The sequence below is a fragment of the Manis javanica genome, chromosome 10 (assembly GCF_040802235.1).
Source record: "Manis javanica isolate MJ-LG chromosome 10, MJ_LKY, whole genome shotgun sequence".
In the NCBI taxonomy this organism is placed as follows: Eukaryota; Metazoa; Chordata; class Mammalia; order Pholidota; family Manidae; genus Manis; species Manis javanica.
This window is the reverse complement of record NC_133165.1, coordinates 22,886,259-22,902,619: the sequence shown is the minus strand read 5'-3', so window position 1 is coordinate 22,902,619 and position 16,361 is coordinate 22,886,259. Positions and strand designations below refer to the sequence as shown.

Sequence of the window (16,361 nt, the reverse complement as noted above, 5' to 3'; positions counted from 1 at the left end):
GAAGGGAACAGTTCTGGCAGCACATCTCATAGCAAAGGCTAAAGGGAGGCAGGTGGACGCGCACCAAGGTGTTTGAAGAGGTGAAAAGGGCACAGAACCCACTTAGGACTTGAGAAAAAAAACTTTCAAAGTCAAGTCCTCCTGGGTCTGGGGAGGGTCAGCGTGTCTTACCGGCGATGAGGCCTCCGAGGGGACCCGAGGAAACGAGTGGATACTGACGGGGGAATGCGATCCCGGCGGGCTGAGGGAGCCGGCGGGGCGGGGCTTGCGGGGCGGGCGGGGCTTCCGAGGAAGGCCGGGCGCCGGCTCCTGGCCTCCGGAACGGGGGCGGGCTGCGGGGGGCAGAGCTTGCTCAAAACCCCTCCCATTTGGGAAGATCAGCGAGCTCTTTACGGCGGCGGAGCGGCTTCCGCGGCTCTCACCGCTAGACTGCCTGCCTTCGCTTGCGCGCCTGGGCTAGAGGCGGGCGAGCATTGTGCGCTGGCGGCGCGCGCTCCCTAGTTGCCAGGAGACGGCGCGCGAATGGCAGGCAGCTCGGGGCTCGCGGCTCAGGCTCCCCCAGGCAGCGGTGGCCCCCCCTCTCAGCCAGCTCGGCCAACGCGGCCGCCGCGGGCACCAGGTAATCAGCAGGACACCCGTTGGCGAGACAGCGAAAAAGAAAAAGGAACAGGAAAGGAAAGCATTGAAGTCTTTTATAAAATTCAATTGGTATAATGTGAAGTTTCTGTTTCTTTTTTTCTTTTTTCTTTCTGAAGGTTTCCTAAGAGAAATAATGTGGGTGCTATATTCACCCATAGAATCGAGTCCCCCTCATAACCCATTGCCGCCGCTGTCCATCAGTGGTAGCAGGATGCCACAGAGTCCGTACTTGGCTTCTCTGAGCTACATTGTTTCCCCGTGAGCCCACACACACCAGGTGCACCATTCAGATTTCCCTTGAATTCCCTGCTCCCTGCCACACCCCTCCCCTTTGGTAACCGCTAGTCGCTTCTTGGAGTCTGTGAATCCGCTGCTGTTTTGTTCCTTCACATTTGCTTTCAGTTAATACTCCACAAATGAGGGAAGTCATTTGGTACTTGTCTTTCTCCACCTGGCTTATTTCACTGAACACAATACCCTGTAGCTCCATCCATGTTGTTGCAAATGGTAGGATTTGTTTCGTCTTATGGCTGAATAGTGTTCCATTTTGTATATGTGCCACCTCTTCTCTATCCATTCATCTACTGATGGACACTTAAGTTGCTTCCATATATTGGCTGTTGTGAATAGTGCTGCAGTAAATATAGGGGTGCATATGTCTTTTTGAACCTTTGATCTTGTTTTCTTTCGGTAAATTCCCAGCTGAGGAAATCCAGGGTCAAATGGTAGTTCTAAGTTTTTTGAGGAACCTCCATACTGCTTTCCTCAATGGTTGAACTAGTTTACATTCACACCAGCAGTGTAGGAGGGTTCCCCTTTCTCCACATCCTTGCCAGCATGTGTTGCTGTTTGTCTTTTGGATGGTGGCAATCCTTACTGGTGTGAAGTGGTATCTCATTGTGGTTTTAATTTGCATTTCTCTAATGGCTAGCGATGTGGATCATCTTTTCATGGGCCTGTTGGCCATCTGTTTTTCTTCTTTGGAGAAGTGTCTGTTCAGACCCTCTGCTCATTTTTTAATTGGATTATTTGCTTTTTGTTTGTTGAGGTGCATAAGCTCTTTATGTATTTTGGATGTCAGCCCCTTGTTGGATATGTTGTTTATAAATATATCCTCCCATAGTGTAGGATGCCTTTTTGTTCTATTGATGGTGTCCTTTGCTGTAGAGAGGCTTTGCAGCTTGATACAGTTCCGTTTGTTCCTTTTTGCTTTCCTTTCCCCTGCCCAGGGAGATATGTTCTTGAAGGAGTTGTTCATGTTTATGTCCAAGAGGTTTTGCCTGTGTTTTTTTCTAAGAGTTTTATGGTTTCATGACTTACATTCAGGTCTTTGATCCATTTCAAGTTTACTTTTATGTGTGGGGTTAGACAATGATCCAGTTTCATTCCCTTACATGTAGCTGTCCAGTTTTGCCAACACCATCTTGCTCTCTTCTTTTGTGGTTTGATGAGTTTCTTTAGTTGTACGCTTATATTCCTTTCTCTTTCTCTTTTGTGTCTTTACTATAGTTTTTTGCTTCGTGGTTACCATGAGGCTTACATGTAACAACTTGCCTTTATAACCACCTATCTTAAGTTGATAACAACTCGAGTTTGGTCCCATTCTAAAACATTTTTACTCTCCTTCCCCCAACATTTTATATTTTTCATGTCACTGTTTATGTCTTTGTATCTTGTGTATCCTTTAACTAATAATTGTGATAATTATTTTTATTACTTTTGTCTTTTAACCTTCATAGTAGCTTTATAAGTAGTTAAAATCGACTACCTCTACTATATACTTACTTTTCCAGTGAAATGTATTTTTCATATGCATCCCTGTTAGTAATTATTGCCCGTTCTGTTCAGTTTAAAGAGATCCCTTTAGTATTTCTTATAAGGCAGTTTAGCATGATAAACTCTGTTAGTTTTTGCTTGTCTGGAAAAAAATCTTTCTCTCCTTCAATTCTGAATGATAACTTTATTGAGTGGAATATCCTTGCTTGAAATTTTTTTTCTTTCAGCACTTTGAATATATCATGTCACTTCCACCTGGCCTACAAAATTGCACTGAGAAATCTTGATAGTCTTTTGAGGGTTCCCTTGTGTATAACCAGTTGCTCTTCTCCTGATGCTTTTAATATTCTCCTCTTGTCTTTAAATTTTGAGATTTTAATTAATGTGTCCTGGTGTGGATCTCTTTAGGTTCACCTTTTTGGGAACTCTTTTGGATTCCTGGATCTTCAGGTCTGTTTCCTTCACCATGTTAGGGAAGCTTTCAACCATTATTTCATCAAATAAGATTTCTGCCCCTTTCTCTGTCTTTCTCCTTCTAGGAGCCCTATAATGCAAATATTATTAGTCTGTTTGATGTTATCCTATATGTCCCTGAAGCTATCTACCCCTTTTTTCATTCTTCTGCTCTGACTGAATTCCACTGTTGTGACTTGCTTTTGATCAAGGAAATGTTAACAGAAGGGACATGTGCCTCTTGAAGGCAGAGGCCAGTGCGTAGCTGAAAGCATTCTCTTTCCCTCTGCTCTGCTGAATGGCAGTGTCCCAGGTGGTTATGGCTCTGTGGGCCTGGGTTGCAATGGGAGAATGATCGGAGCATAGCCCCAGGTGACCAAGGAGGAGCACTGTTACAGGCTGAATGTTTGTGTCCCCTCAAAATGCATTGTGATGATATTTGGAGGTGTGGCCTTTGGGATGTGATTAAGTTGATACACGTTCATGAAGGATTTGTGGGCTTATAAGAAAAGACACCAGAGAACTTATTCTCCTGAATGCTATCATGCCATGGGAAGGACACATTAAAGAGTTGGCCACTGAAAGCTAAGAAGAGAGCTCTCAGCAGCCACCAAATCTGCTGGCCACTTGACCTTGGACTTCCTAGCCTCCAAAACTGTCAGAAATAAGTTTCTGTTGTTTAAACCACTCAGCCTCTGATATTTTGTTCTAGCAGCCTGAGCAGCCTACGACCACCAAATTGCATGAATGGAATTTGGGTGGTGTTTGCTACTGCACCATGACCTCATCTATCTTGACCAATATAGCGTCCAAATCCATGGATTAATCACTGTGCAGTACTGCCTCTTCACTGCCACCAGAAACTTCTTTATGAGACTTAATATTACTGAACAAGCCCTTTATTGTGTATTGCAGTCCAAAATGGAAGAAACCTAAAAGAACACAAAATTAACAACACAAAGGAAGAGCAAACACCAAGCCAGGTACATTGGCTCTTTAGCTCACCCATAAGCTGCAGACAGTTTCATTTCTTCTTTCACTTAAACCAGAGTGTGGGGAAGTTGGCCTTGGGCTAAAGGTGATAAAACAGCTCAGAGCCAGAATGTAAAGAAATACAAAGCTAGGAAACCCTGCTGAGTGAGTCCTGCAATGGCAGATTCCGAGGCAAAGATGTTCTCCCTCTCTTCTCTCCCTCTAACTTAGATTTCTCAATGTCCCTCAGAAGCCTTGTTTGCTTGTAGGCATGAAAAGGCTAATTTGACTGGAGCCAGCCCTCCGGGTCCTCTGCTAGTTTCCCACGAAGATTCCCTTTGAAAATCAGCTCCTCTGAACTCCTGCTTTCTCTTAGTGAAGTCAGGGTTCTTGTTTGCAAAGTTGAAGAATGAACTTAGCAAACACCCAAGGTAGGAGAGCCAGGGAGAGGCTTTTATTGAGAAATAAAGTGAAAGGAAAGAGCTCCTGCCTCACACCAGGAGGGGACAAGAGAGCCCAGGGTGGTGCGTTGTCTAGGGGATTTATAGTTCATTGAGGATTTTCAGGAATGTGGGTAAAGGGCTAGGGGTGCAGACTTGTACCATGTGCCCTGCCCCCAAGGTGGGCTGGGTTGTTGTCTGTTTGCTAGGGCTGTTTACAGTGAAGTCACGGGTTATGCTGAGGTACCCTTGCGGAACACTCAGACATTCCAGGCCAAGTTGCTCCTAGCCTTTTGACCTTTAACTGATCTCACTGAAGATGTCTATATTCCTAGTCTGATATCCTTTATATTGTTACATTTCCTTGACTGTAAATATCCTGCCTTACTTTTTCCAGAGGATCTCACCCTACTCTGACTACACCCAAGGCCCCTGTCTCATCAGCACTGTCCGAAGTGTCACTGTCTGTCAGGTGTTAAGAGTTTTTCAAAGTGGCTTCACTCTGATTTCCAGGGTGTCCTGATTATTTGCAGTTTTAAGGTTCACCATGTCTTTTCAGGGAAGTTTGATTTCTTCCTTTCAAATCATTGACTGCCACCAACAATCGCAAGACACAGAGCATGCAGACAGTGGTATCTGTATTATTAGATGATTTGAGAGGCAAAAAAATATCCTCCCATTCCATAAATATTGGTCACATGCCCACTCCATACTCGGCACTATGCCAGGCATCAAGGCATAACAGTGAATTCATTTTATATGTGGTTCTTACCCTAATGCAGTTTTCCATCAGGTCGGGGAAACAGAAAAAAAATGTAATAAATTAAGTACATACAATTGTGGAAGTGCTATTAAGGAAAAGGCATGGTGCTAATATACAGAATGAAAGAGGTACGTGTGGGTTTGGGGGAAGAGAGTCTGATGTTAGTTTGGGGTCTTCCAGGAAGCACTCAGCAAGGACGATGTGAGGTAATGCAAACAATGAGTATTGTGGGCTGAGTTGTTTCCCACCCCACCTGAAATTCATATATTCAAGTCCTAACCCCAGACCCCATAGGTCAGATTGTGACAGTATTTGGAGATGAGGTCATTCAAAAGGTGGTTCAGTTAAAATGAGGACATTAGGGTGTGCCTAATCCAACCTGAATGCTGTCCATATAAGAAGAGATGCCCATGTAAGGGATGGGCATGCCCAGAGGAAAGGGCCAGTGAGAAGGCAGTGAGAAGGCAGCCATCTGCAAGCCAAGGAGAGAGGCCTCAGGAGACCCAAACCTGGAACCCCTTAGGCTTGGGCTTGCAGCCTACAGAACTGTGAGAAACAAATGTCAGTTGTCTCGGCCCCATGGTCTATGGCTTTGATTCCGGCAGCCCTAGAACACTAATGCAGTGAGTTACCTCAGCAGCTACTGAGGCAGGATGAGCTGGGGAGGGACAAAGCAGGTGCTGCCTGTTCCCCATGCAGCACTTGTTCAGGTGGGCTGTATAACTGATGGAACAGTGTCCCCCAGAATTCTTGTCCACCTGGAAATAGGGTCCTTGCAAATGTAAATAGTGGATGATCTCAGTCTAAAAATCATTCTGTATTTAGAGCAGGCCTTAAGTTTAATGACTGGTGTTTTCCTAAGAGAAAGAAGAGGACAATGTGGACAGACACACAGAGAAGAGGCCACGTCAAGATAGAGGCAGAGATTGGAGCGATGCAGCCACAGCTGAGGAATGTCTGGGACCACCAGAAGCTGGAAGAGGCAAGGAAGATTTCTCCCCTAGAGGCTTCAGAGGGGGTACAGCCCCTTGATTTAAGACTGAAGACCTCCAGAACAATGGGAGAGTAAGTTCCTGTTGTTTTAAGTCACTCCATCTGTGGCAGTTTGTTACAGCCCCCACAGGAAACCAATAGAGGGGAAGATGTGCCTCTGAACGGCCCATAGGACCACGAGGAAAGAAAGATAGGGACTTTGCCCAGCTTCCTCCTATGTACTGTTTCCCTCTAGGAGACCGCGGCCCTGAATCCGTGTGCCTCCTGCTACCGCTTTGGCAACCATGTGTGATAGTGGGGTTTCATCCAGGTCTGAAAATTATAAGGGGAGCCAGACCCAGATCCAGGTAGGGGGAGTGGCTGAAGGCCCAGGACAAGGGCACTGAGGTCATCTGAGCAGGAGATACTATGTGTCCAGTATAGATACCTGACTCTTGTGGCTGTGGTGAGAATTAAATAAAAGAATATGTGCAATGGGTAAACACACAATGCCGTCTGTCCGTACAATGGAATACTGTTTAACGTTAAGAAGGAAGGAAATTCTGATAACATGCTTCAGTGTGTCTTGTAGATCAATCTTGAGGATATTATGCTAAGTGAAAGAAGCCAGTCCCAAAAAGATAAATACTGTATGATTTTTCTTGTATTGAGATTCCTAAAGTAATCAAATTCATAGAGTCAGAAAGCAGAATGGTGGTTGCCAGGGGCTGGCAGGAGGGAAGATTGGGGAGTGAGGGTTTAATGGGCATAGAGTTTCAATCTGGAAAGATGGAGAATTCAGAGGCGGATGGTGGTGATGGCTGCTCAACAACGTGAATATACTGAATACCACTCAATTGTACATTTAAAAATGGCTAAGATGTTTTCAACGAACTGGAACAAATAGTTCAAAAATTCATATGGAAACACCAAAGACCCCGAATAGCCAAAGCAATCCTGAGAAGGAAGAATAAAGTGGGGGGCGGGGGGGATCTCGTTCCCCAACTTCAAGCTCTACTACAAAGCCACAGTAATCAAGACAGTTTGGTAATGGCACAAAAACAGAGCCACAGACCAGTGGAATAGAATAGAGACTCCAGACATTAACCCAAACATATATGGTCAATTAATATATGATGAATGAGCCATGGACATACAATGGGGAAATGACAGTCTCTTCAACAGGTGTCCAGGGGTTGAAAGCTTTATCCCCCCGTAGAACTGCTGTCGGTTTTCCCTCATCCTGAGCCTCACAGGACAGAGTGGACCGCCCCCGAGGGCTGAAAGGCTCTGGATCGGAGGCCCAGCACGGAGTCACGCCAAGACTCACCCCTGCCGCTGCCCCACCCGGTGACAGGTGGGGCCGCCAGGGCGACCAGGTCTCGCGTCTTCGCGCTGCCTGCCGGGAACCGGAGCCTTTTCCGGTTGCTCCGGGCCACGGAACTCCGACTCCCATCGGCCCCCCGGGAAACCGCATCGGGGACGCGCGGGCGCTGTCGGCACTCGTAGTTCCGTCCGTGCTTCCTAGCCGGAAGCGGGGACGAACGGGGCTGAGAACTACTGAGGCGAAGGTACGGGAGGCGGCGAGGAGTCAATCTGCGCGTTCGTGGGGTGGCCGGTGAGGCAGTCAGAGGTGCCTGGGTTGGGTGGAAGGACATCGGCTCGCACACACGAGGAGGGTTGAGCCGCCGCCGCCGCCGTCGCGGTTGTCGCGAGTGCGTAGTAGGGACTGGAGCTGCTGCGGCGGTGACGCCGGGGACTCTGTTGCTAGCCCCCAGCCCTTCTGCCTCCCACTTCCCCGGGTCAGCACGGCCTGCTCCTCCGCGGCCCGTCGTCCCCGCCTCCATTTCCCGCCCTCTCTTCACCACACACACGCCCGCCCCCCGCCCCCCGATCATGGATCCGGGCAGTGGCAACGGCGGCGGCGGGGGCAGCAGCCGAGGGAGCAGACTCAGTGCCCGACTGCTGGGAACAGGCGGACATGGAAGCCCCCGGGTCGGGCCCGTGCGGCGGCGCCGGAGGCCTTTGGCGGCGGTAGCCGCAGAGGCCCAGCGTGAGCACCACAGCGCGGCCTTCAGCCGTCAGCTCCACGTCAGCGCCAAACCCTTCGTCCCCAACGTCCACGCCGCCGAGTTCGTGCCGTCCTTCCTGCGTGGCCCGGCCCAGCCATCGCCAGTGCCAACCACCACGGAGCCAGCAGTGGCGCGGGAGGCCCTTCTGGTAAAGGGGCCGGGACGCAGGAGCAGCCGAGCGGGAGGCCGGAGCCCAGCTTAGTGGGGTGGGGGGACGGGTCTGCGGCTCGCCTCGCAGGGCGGGGGACGCGCGGCCTCGGGGCCTGGCGTCACGTGGGGCGCTAACAGCGACGCCGGGCGCGGGCAGCCCTGGGTGGGGCGGCCCAGGGTGGGGCGGCCCAGGCGCGGCGGAGGGCCTGGAGGAGCCGTAGCCGGGTGTCGGGGAGGGATCTGGGGCTCGTCCCTTCCTCGGGGGCCGCAGCTACCCACTAGAACTGAGAACCGTATGGGACGGAGAGGGGACCGCGGCCATCAGTGCCACGAGGCCCAGACGTGGGACAACTGGAACCAGGAGGTGGGTGGGCGTTGAGCGAGCCAGACCCGAGGAGCTGGGAGGACGAGCGCCCGAGTTTTCCCTTCACCTTATACCTAGAGAGAGCGTTTCTTGCTCCAGTTTCTATGATTGAAACTGTAATAACGTTTTGGGTATCTGGCACGGAAGTGTCCTGAAGGAATCCCAAGATGCATTGCAGTCTTGTGATCCGGCAGAAACTGTTGGCCATCACTTCACAGATGTTTTAGTTTTGTAAAGCATTGTGTAAGCTTGTAAAGTTAACAGTGTCAAAAGTAAGAGTTCCTCCTGTAATGTGTATAGGAAACTACATTGATGTGTGTTCTCTTTTTCTTAAGTGGGACTTGTCTTCTTAGTGACACGTTTAGAATTTTAATTTCGTCAAAATCGGATAGCTTATTCAGGCTGCGTGGTATTGTAAGTCACTCTTTATGTTCACGTGTCAGTAATTAGCCTGTTCAGATACTTGGTAGTATAGCTTAATAGTTGTCACGTGCCATTCTGACCATAGCTAGTAGACTGTTTTGTGTGTTTTCAAGTCAGGTTTGGTCTTTGAAAAGCTTTCTGTATTTCGGGGCTGCTTAAGTGATAGGATGACATGCTTTCAGGTACTGATGTTGTGGGAATGTCAAGTGAGTGAAGTTAACTATTCTCCCCTGTATAAAAGAGTGCTTATTTTACGAACTGTCAATATTGGCTTCAAGAGAGAAAGGAATGTACCTTGGTGAGCCAGGGTATTGGAGAACCAGATCTCAGATGTTCTTGGCAATTTGTGAGAATAGACTGTTGATTTCTCTTTGAAGTTCCATGTTGTATTTCCTAGATAAATGGACATCATAAAAGTCTCTGGGAGTTTAGCTTCTTCAGAAACTTGCTACAGTTTCTGTATTAGAGGCAGAGAGCTTGGAGAAGTACTTCTGTGAAGTAAGTACATATATGAGCACACTTTGAATTTGGTTGTTTGATTTTCTTGATGTTTTGCCTTTGAGCAAGGAAACTTAGTTTTTATTTCTTTGCTTAGATCAAGCAGTTTGGCCTACTTAAATAAAGTTCACTTACCAGCCCCTAAAAGTGCGCGGTTCCCCATACCTTATCATGCAGATTCCTTTTATCCAGCCATTTTCTTGTTTCTTTTTTGGACGTCCCTCCTCACTCTGGAGCCACCAGCACCACTCTGGCTAGACTTGGAACTCCATTTCCAGCTTGTCCACCCATCAGCCAGTGAGTCAGGAAGGGACAGCCATCCTCAGAGCAGTGATCTGGAGTAGGCATTGTTGGGTGACGAGTCTTTACCTCTTAGGTAGGAGAGCTGTCTTTCCTCTTACTGGCATGTGCCAACTTGCTGGTTTATTCTTACTCCTTTTCTCTGTGACACTGTTAGAAGTGGAGATGTAAAAATATGTAAGAAAGCGATTATAAGAAAAGTACTTTGTTACTTGGTGGTCAGTTTTTTTCAGTTTTATCAAACTGTTTTGGTGTTACTGACTTTGTCAACTGCTTCTACAAAATGCCAGTTCATATTTTTAAAAGTGTCCTCCTTAGGGTTGTCTATTGGAAAAGAATGGTTTCTAAATTGAGGTCCAGAGAGATGTGGGACTGTTGGATTGCATGTTTGAGCCCATATAGGTCCATAAAGTACCACCATCATAGCAGACAACTATGCGTGGAAGAAGCAGAGGAAAAAATTGAAACTTGCCCTTAGAAATTTACAAAGGGGGAGCCATAAAAGTTTCAAGTTTTTTTATAGTGAGGAAATAAACAGAAGGGGAGCATGTTTTCTTTGGTTGTTAAGCCCTTGTTGAGATTTGTTGTGGGTCCCTGTTTTTAAGCTGGATAGGAGGAAGAGCTCTTGAAGGAGGAAGTCTAGAGGTAGAACACTGAATGACTTCCTAACTGTTCCTGTCCAGGGTGAATATCTGTCATTTCTCCTGAAAACAGGCTAGTTGGGTTTTTCAGGTGGTTCCTTGAGCAGCCAGTTGCCGTAAATGTTTTTGCACAGTGTCAGAAGGCTGCTGGGTGGTTATGCCTGTTTCCAGCCATCCCAAGTCAAAACTTGGGATTCAGTGTTGATCTTAGCTCTCTGAAAAAGTAATACAGGTTTCCAACGGAATGATTCAGTAGAATACAAATTAAATGTAACCACGTGTAATTCATTGAAGTTCAATTCTCTGCGGATCCAAGTAAATTGACTACGTGATGCTCTTTAAAGTAGAAGTCCTGAAATGAATGAAAATGTGGAAGACAAGGGTTGTGCGTAAGAGAACAAACATTTTCTACGCTAGAATGTACTTATTTTACTTATTTTGAGTTTCAATTTGCACACAGTTCATTCTTTTTTATTGTTGAATGAGAAGTAAGTTTAGCGATTTAATTCAGGATTACTTGGTGTCTTAGTCCATTTGGGCTGCTGTGTAGTACCACAGACTAGGTAGCCTGTAAACAACAAAATTTATCCCTCACAGCTCAGGAGGCTGGAAGACCACGATCAGGGTGCCAGCCTGGTCTGATGAGGGCCTCCTTCCCTCTCTCAGATCAGATTGCTGGCTTCTTGTTCTCACATGGCGGAAGGGGCAAGGGAGCTCCCGGGGGCCTCTTTTATAAAGGAGCTGTTTGTGAAATGCATTCGTCAGGGCTCTGCTGTTATGACTTATGGCCTCCAAAAAACCCCACCTAAGTCCAATACTTGGGACATTAGAATTTCAACATATGAATTTTGGGGGGGACACAAACATTTCAGAGCATAGCACTTGGACTTGTAGAGCATCCAGGCTTCTGTAGTAATGGTGTGGTGTCCTTTCCACCATCGCACCCTTAACATCTCTCAGAACTCTGCCAGTAAAAATGAATATAGAATAAAACCAGCAGTTCTCAGAGGTGGAACTGTCTCCAAAACATAGCACATTGTATTATGGAACCTGAATTTTAAAGAGAAATGTTCTGTTTCGTAGAACATACTTGGTTTTTGATGGGTGTCTTTTAGTGGGGAAGGAATGTGCCTTTTTTAGTGACAGAGATATAACTCACACATCACAGAATTCACTGTAGTGGTTTTTAGTATATGCACAAAGTTAATGCAGCCGTCACAAGTACGTGGTGGATGCTTGCTAATCACTGAGTAGTCTCAAAAGTGACTTCTTCAGGGTCACCAGAGTAGAGTGCAGAATCTTATGTAATTGTTTTGTTCAGAAGGGCTCTTGGGCTTTATTATGATTTTAAGTGATACCTGTTGACTGAGAGATAAGTTTAGACAGAAGATAGATGATGTTCTTGACTGGATTTTCCCTTTCCCATGAGACTGAAATCCCTGCAGTAACAAAGTCTTCAGTGGGACAGTAAGTAAAGTAGGCAGAGAAGGTGAGGGGAAAATATTGTTCCAGGAGTGTTATTTCTTTTCCTACCTCATTTTCTAGCTAGTTATTTCTTACCTTGACTTAACCAATTATTAGATTTGGGCTCTTATTTCCTGACTTTACATGCTTGCTATGGCTCCAGCGTGAGGATTTAGGGAGTAAGTGAAGGCATTACATGAACCAGTGCTTTCCTTGTGAACAGCTATTTGAACTGGTAAGAAATTTTGATTGAGAACAGACCCTCTTTGGAGCAGCTTTTATTTACTGCAGGTTTTTGTACATGGCTTTGTTCTGTCCCTTGTTTTTCACCTTCTCTGGAATTGTACTGCAAGAAAAGGTAGTGATTAAAATTTCTGAGGGCGAGTTAGGGAAGTAGAGAAGATGACAAATTTTAAGCCTTGTTTTGTTTTTGTTTGCTGGGGAGGAAATGTCTTAAAGTGTTAAAATATTAATGTTTTTCTAGTCGAAGAGAAAGGAATGAAAAGGATTCGATAGTCTTTTGTGGTGAGTTGGCAGTATTAGAATGGAATTTTTTGAGATGTAAGTCTAGTTTGTGCTCAGAATGATGTATAGCAATTAATGAACAAACATTTTTGTGTTTACAGAACGCAGGATACTGTGCTGGGCACTTGAAGTGACACCACAAGATGAATTAATCGTGGTCCTGGAGTCTAGAAAGAGGTCAGACCCCCAATTTACTCTACTGGAAGACATAACATGGTTGAGAGGGTTTCAAAGCTGAGCAGAGGAGTTGTTCATAGGTGCCCTTTGTAACTCATTTCAATCTTATCCTAATCATAAACCTAGAGATACATTTTCTGGTACTGTTCTTTGTTAATACCATAAGTGTTTTTTAAGTTCAGATATAATTCACATAAAATTTACGTTTCTTGTGTTTCGGTATTTTATTTCAGCTTGCTAGGAAATTGCTGGAGTAGAGCATCAGTTACCTTTTTACACTGCTTGGTGCTCATACCTAACAGTGAGTTACTGCCATTATGAAATTTTGATTGAGAATAGACGCTCTTTGGAGCAGCTTTTCTTTACTGGTATGTCTATTGGGCATGTTAATTAAGAATTTCATCATTAAATTCACAGTTCTTAAATTATTGGGAAGCAAGAATATGGCCACTAGGTGAAAGTTCTTGATTATTCTGACATCCTTAGGCTTCTTTTTAAGCTGTCATTTGTGGATTCATACCAAAGCTTCTTAAAAGTGGTGTCCTTGTTTTCAGTGGTTTATAACAAAGCAGGCTATGCTGTAGGTGTATTTTTTTCTAAGTGACTTTGTTTTAGGAAATGTAGTTGTCACAGTACTCCAGGTGGAGCCAGTTCCCCATCATAATTCTGCTTTCTAGGTGAGAGAAACAGTAAGGATTTCTTGAGCATCTTTCACCAGCCTAACCTAAGAGTGGTTACACCCAATCCAAACCACATTCCATCCCGGTAATTGTAAGCCACTCGCCTTGAAACAAGCAGAAAGTGCATGCCTTAGAATGTCGTTGGGGCAGCTTCTGGGTTGACCGTTTCTATAGAAGCACAGTGGGCTACTGTACTACTCAGTGGTGTGTCCAGCTCCTTTGGGTGGTTGGTTGTCTGCAAAGTATTTTAAGTTCACCTACAGTATTTTTGAAGTAAATGGGGTATAAATTATAAATAAACCTATGTTTTAGGGCTGTTTGAAAAACATAGTGGATCTTAGTTACTCTGCAGAAAGCCCACTCAGGTGGATGTGTGTCATTGCTTTTAGTGAATGAATAGTTCGTAGAATGTTAGGGCTGAAAGTGACCCTGGCAGTGTAGTACAGGTTTGTCAGAGAAAGAAACTGAAGCGTACAGTTACTCAGTGACTGATTCAGTGACAGTGGAGTCTGGAATTTGTTTGCCAACTGCTAGCTTAGTGCCCTTTCCATTACACTGTGCTGTTGACAGGGGAGAAGGGCATCCCTGGGGCTAACATCTTGACCACCAACCAGCATGGATTTCCTGAGAGAGGCCCTAGAATTTGCCTTTCTTGTGTTTATTCTTCAAAAGTTTTGTTAATATGGGGCTTTGAAAAGCTTGTAATAATAAACTTATTGAGCAGTTACCTGCTTCATATGCTTTTATCTTCACAACAATCTCTTGAGGTTATGTTGAGCCCTTTTGTAGATAAGAAAATAAGGCTCAGAAAAGCTAAATAAATGAGCTGACATCTCCTAGTAAGTGGAGGAGCCAGGGATAGACTCTACATCTGATTTCAAAGCTTATTCTAGTAGTAATAACACAGGTAGTCTTCTCCCTCTTATTTGCTATGAAAAGGTCTTTTTGGCTGAGACACTTTTTCAGAAACTGAGTCCATGAGATTGTGGCCTATGGCACCGCCTCCCTGTTCTGTCTCAGTAGTAGCAGGGTGACATTGTGATAAGTAGGCAATGCTCTACTTTGAAATTACTTCTTCCTACATTTTAGGAAATAATGTGAGATCATTTGAAACAGCTCTGTTCACCGCTATAGCATTGTACCTTTTTATTTTGAGAGCATAGGTAGTTAAGGCAAAACCATGGACATTTCATGTGTTGTGTGGGCATTTGGCTGTGATGTCTGCCTTTACTGGTTCTCAGTATTGTCTGTGGGAGAGAAATACCTCAGGCAGGCGGATTTGGTTGGGAGTGTATGGTCATCTGGCTGCTAGAGAATTTTTAGTTCCTTACGCAAATTGTACTTGAGCATCTCTTCAGTATTGTTTCTCTAACCCCTTCTTGGAAAACTGACACATACAAAGTTGTTTTTAGTCTATTGAACCCTGAAGGAAATGCAGTAAATATATAGGTGGACTGCTACAGATGGTGAGAAAACTGAAGTGATAAGACTATAAGGAACTAGTGACCTATGAAAACCAAAAGAAACGGCTGCAGTCCAGGCCCAATGAATTACATACTTACTAGGTATGTACACCATTTCAGCCTGTGGAGACTTTACAGGAGGTGGGAAAAGGCTCTGTGTTTCAGAAAACCACAGTCATTCTGGAAGTTTCTAATGTCTTAGGGAACCAGAACTGAGATCTGTGTGTAGGTGTGCTTACAGCTGCAAGAAGGATCCCACCCTAGAGTATCTCAGAAGAACTATCCTAAGCTGGGTAATGGGGTGTGTGGGGGGTGGGATAAAAGTGGAAGGTTTTGTACAACTGAGTATAATCATTAAGAGGATCTAGAACTTGCACATAACGGCTCTTTAAATTAAAACTAAATGTTTCAATTTAAAAGTCAGTTCCTTGGTCACAGCCTCCTTTCAAGTGCTTAATAGCCACATGTGGCTAAGTGACGGTCATATCACTGCACAGAAACAGAACTTTTCCATGATTGCAGAAGCTTGTATTGGACAGAATTTTGTCACACAGTTTCTTACTTCAGTGTAGTGTAAGACACTGTGACGTTTGCAACAACACTGAAGTTTTTATTTATTAATAGTGAACACCATTTAGCTGCCAGGACTAAGAAATTTAAGTAGGATGACTTTTACATATTGTTGTTTTGTGTGAAAAGAGATGAAAGATTAGTTTTATATATCTAAAGCAGTACACATTTAAATTGCTGATTTATGGACTATGTGGATTAAGCACCTTAAGAGTTGGCCAGACGTTATATTTAAAATATAACTTGAATTGAAACCTGGCTTTCACAGCCCACCACTAGTGTGGCCTTCACTGTACCCATGAACTGGCCAAGTAAGAGTCTCTGTGTTAAAGACCTTTGATCCATAATCAAATCTTTAAAAAAAAATTGTTTTTAAAAATTGAGGTGAAATCCATATGACATGAAATTAGCCATTTGAAATTGGACAGTTCAGTGGCATTTGGTACATACACAGCGTTGTGCAGCTTACTACATTCTCATCGCCTCCAAAGGAAATCATCCTCTTTAAGCAGTCATTTAACACTCCCCTTTTCCCAGCTTTTGGCAATCAACTATTTACTTTCTGAGTGTATAAATTTACCTATTGTGAATATTTCATGTGAATGGAATTGTACACGTGATCTTTTGTGTCTGGCTTATTGCACCATTATCAAATTTTAAGTAACAGTTTTAGGATTCACATTATCATTTGTGTTAAACCATAGGCAGTTCTGTTGCCTGACTGTCTTTTGGTAAAATCTTTCACTTGTTTTAAAATTTTTGGTAATATACCTTGTATCATAGCCAGTTCATTAATCTTCCTTTATCATAAACAATAGCATTAGTTTCTTTTAGTTTGAGGTATGGCAGTTTTATTAACTAGAACACTTCTGATAAACTTTCCCACCTAATTACAATTGTTCTTTTTTGAATACTTGATGAGGGTGTGCTCCTGATGAGGATGTATCTTCTGCACATGGAGATGCCATTAGAAAGTATGAAACTGCTTTCACTCCTTGGGAGGTTTACTAACTTCTCCT

General features: G+C 44.7%; 1 protein-coding gene across 29 annotated transcripts in view; it reads left to right on the top strand.

Moving 5' to 3' along the window:
• The first annotated feature begins 7,473 nt into the window (after positions 1-7,473).
• Positions 7,474-16,361, top strand: part of LOC118973223 (uncharacterized) — a 148,655-nt gene continuing 139,767 nt past the window's right edge. For 21 of the 29 annotated variants that reach the window (XR_012122045.1, XR_012122049.1, XR_012122046.1 and 18 more), the window contains exon 1: positions 7,826-8,235. Coding sequence is in view for 10 of the 29 variants with exons in the window: in XM_073214856.1 (XP_073070957.1) it covers positions 7,912-8,235 (324 nt within the window). In the remaining 19 variants the exon portion in view is untranslated. The other 8 variants (XR_012122051.1, XR_012122050.1, XR_012122055.1 and 5 more) reach the window with 7 other exon arrangements.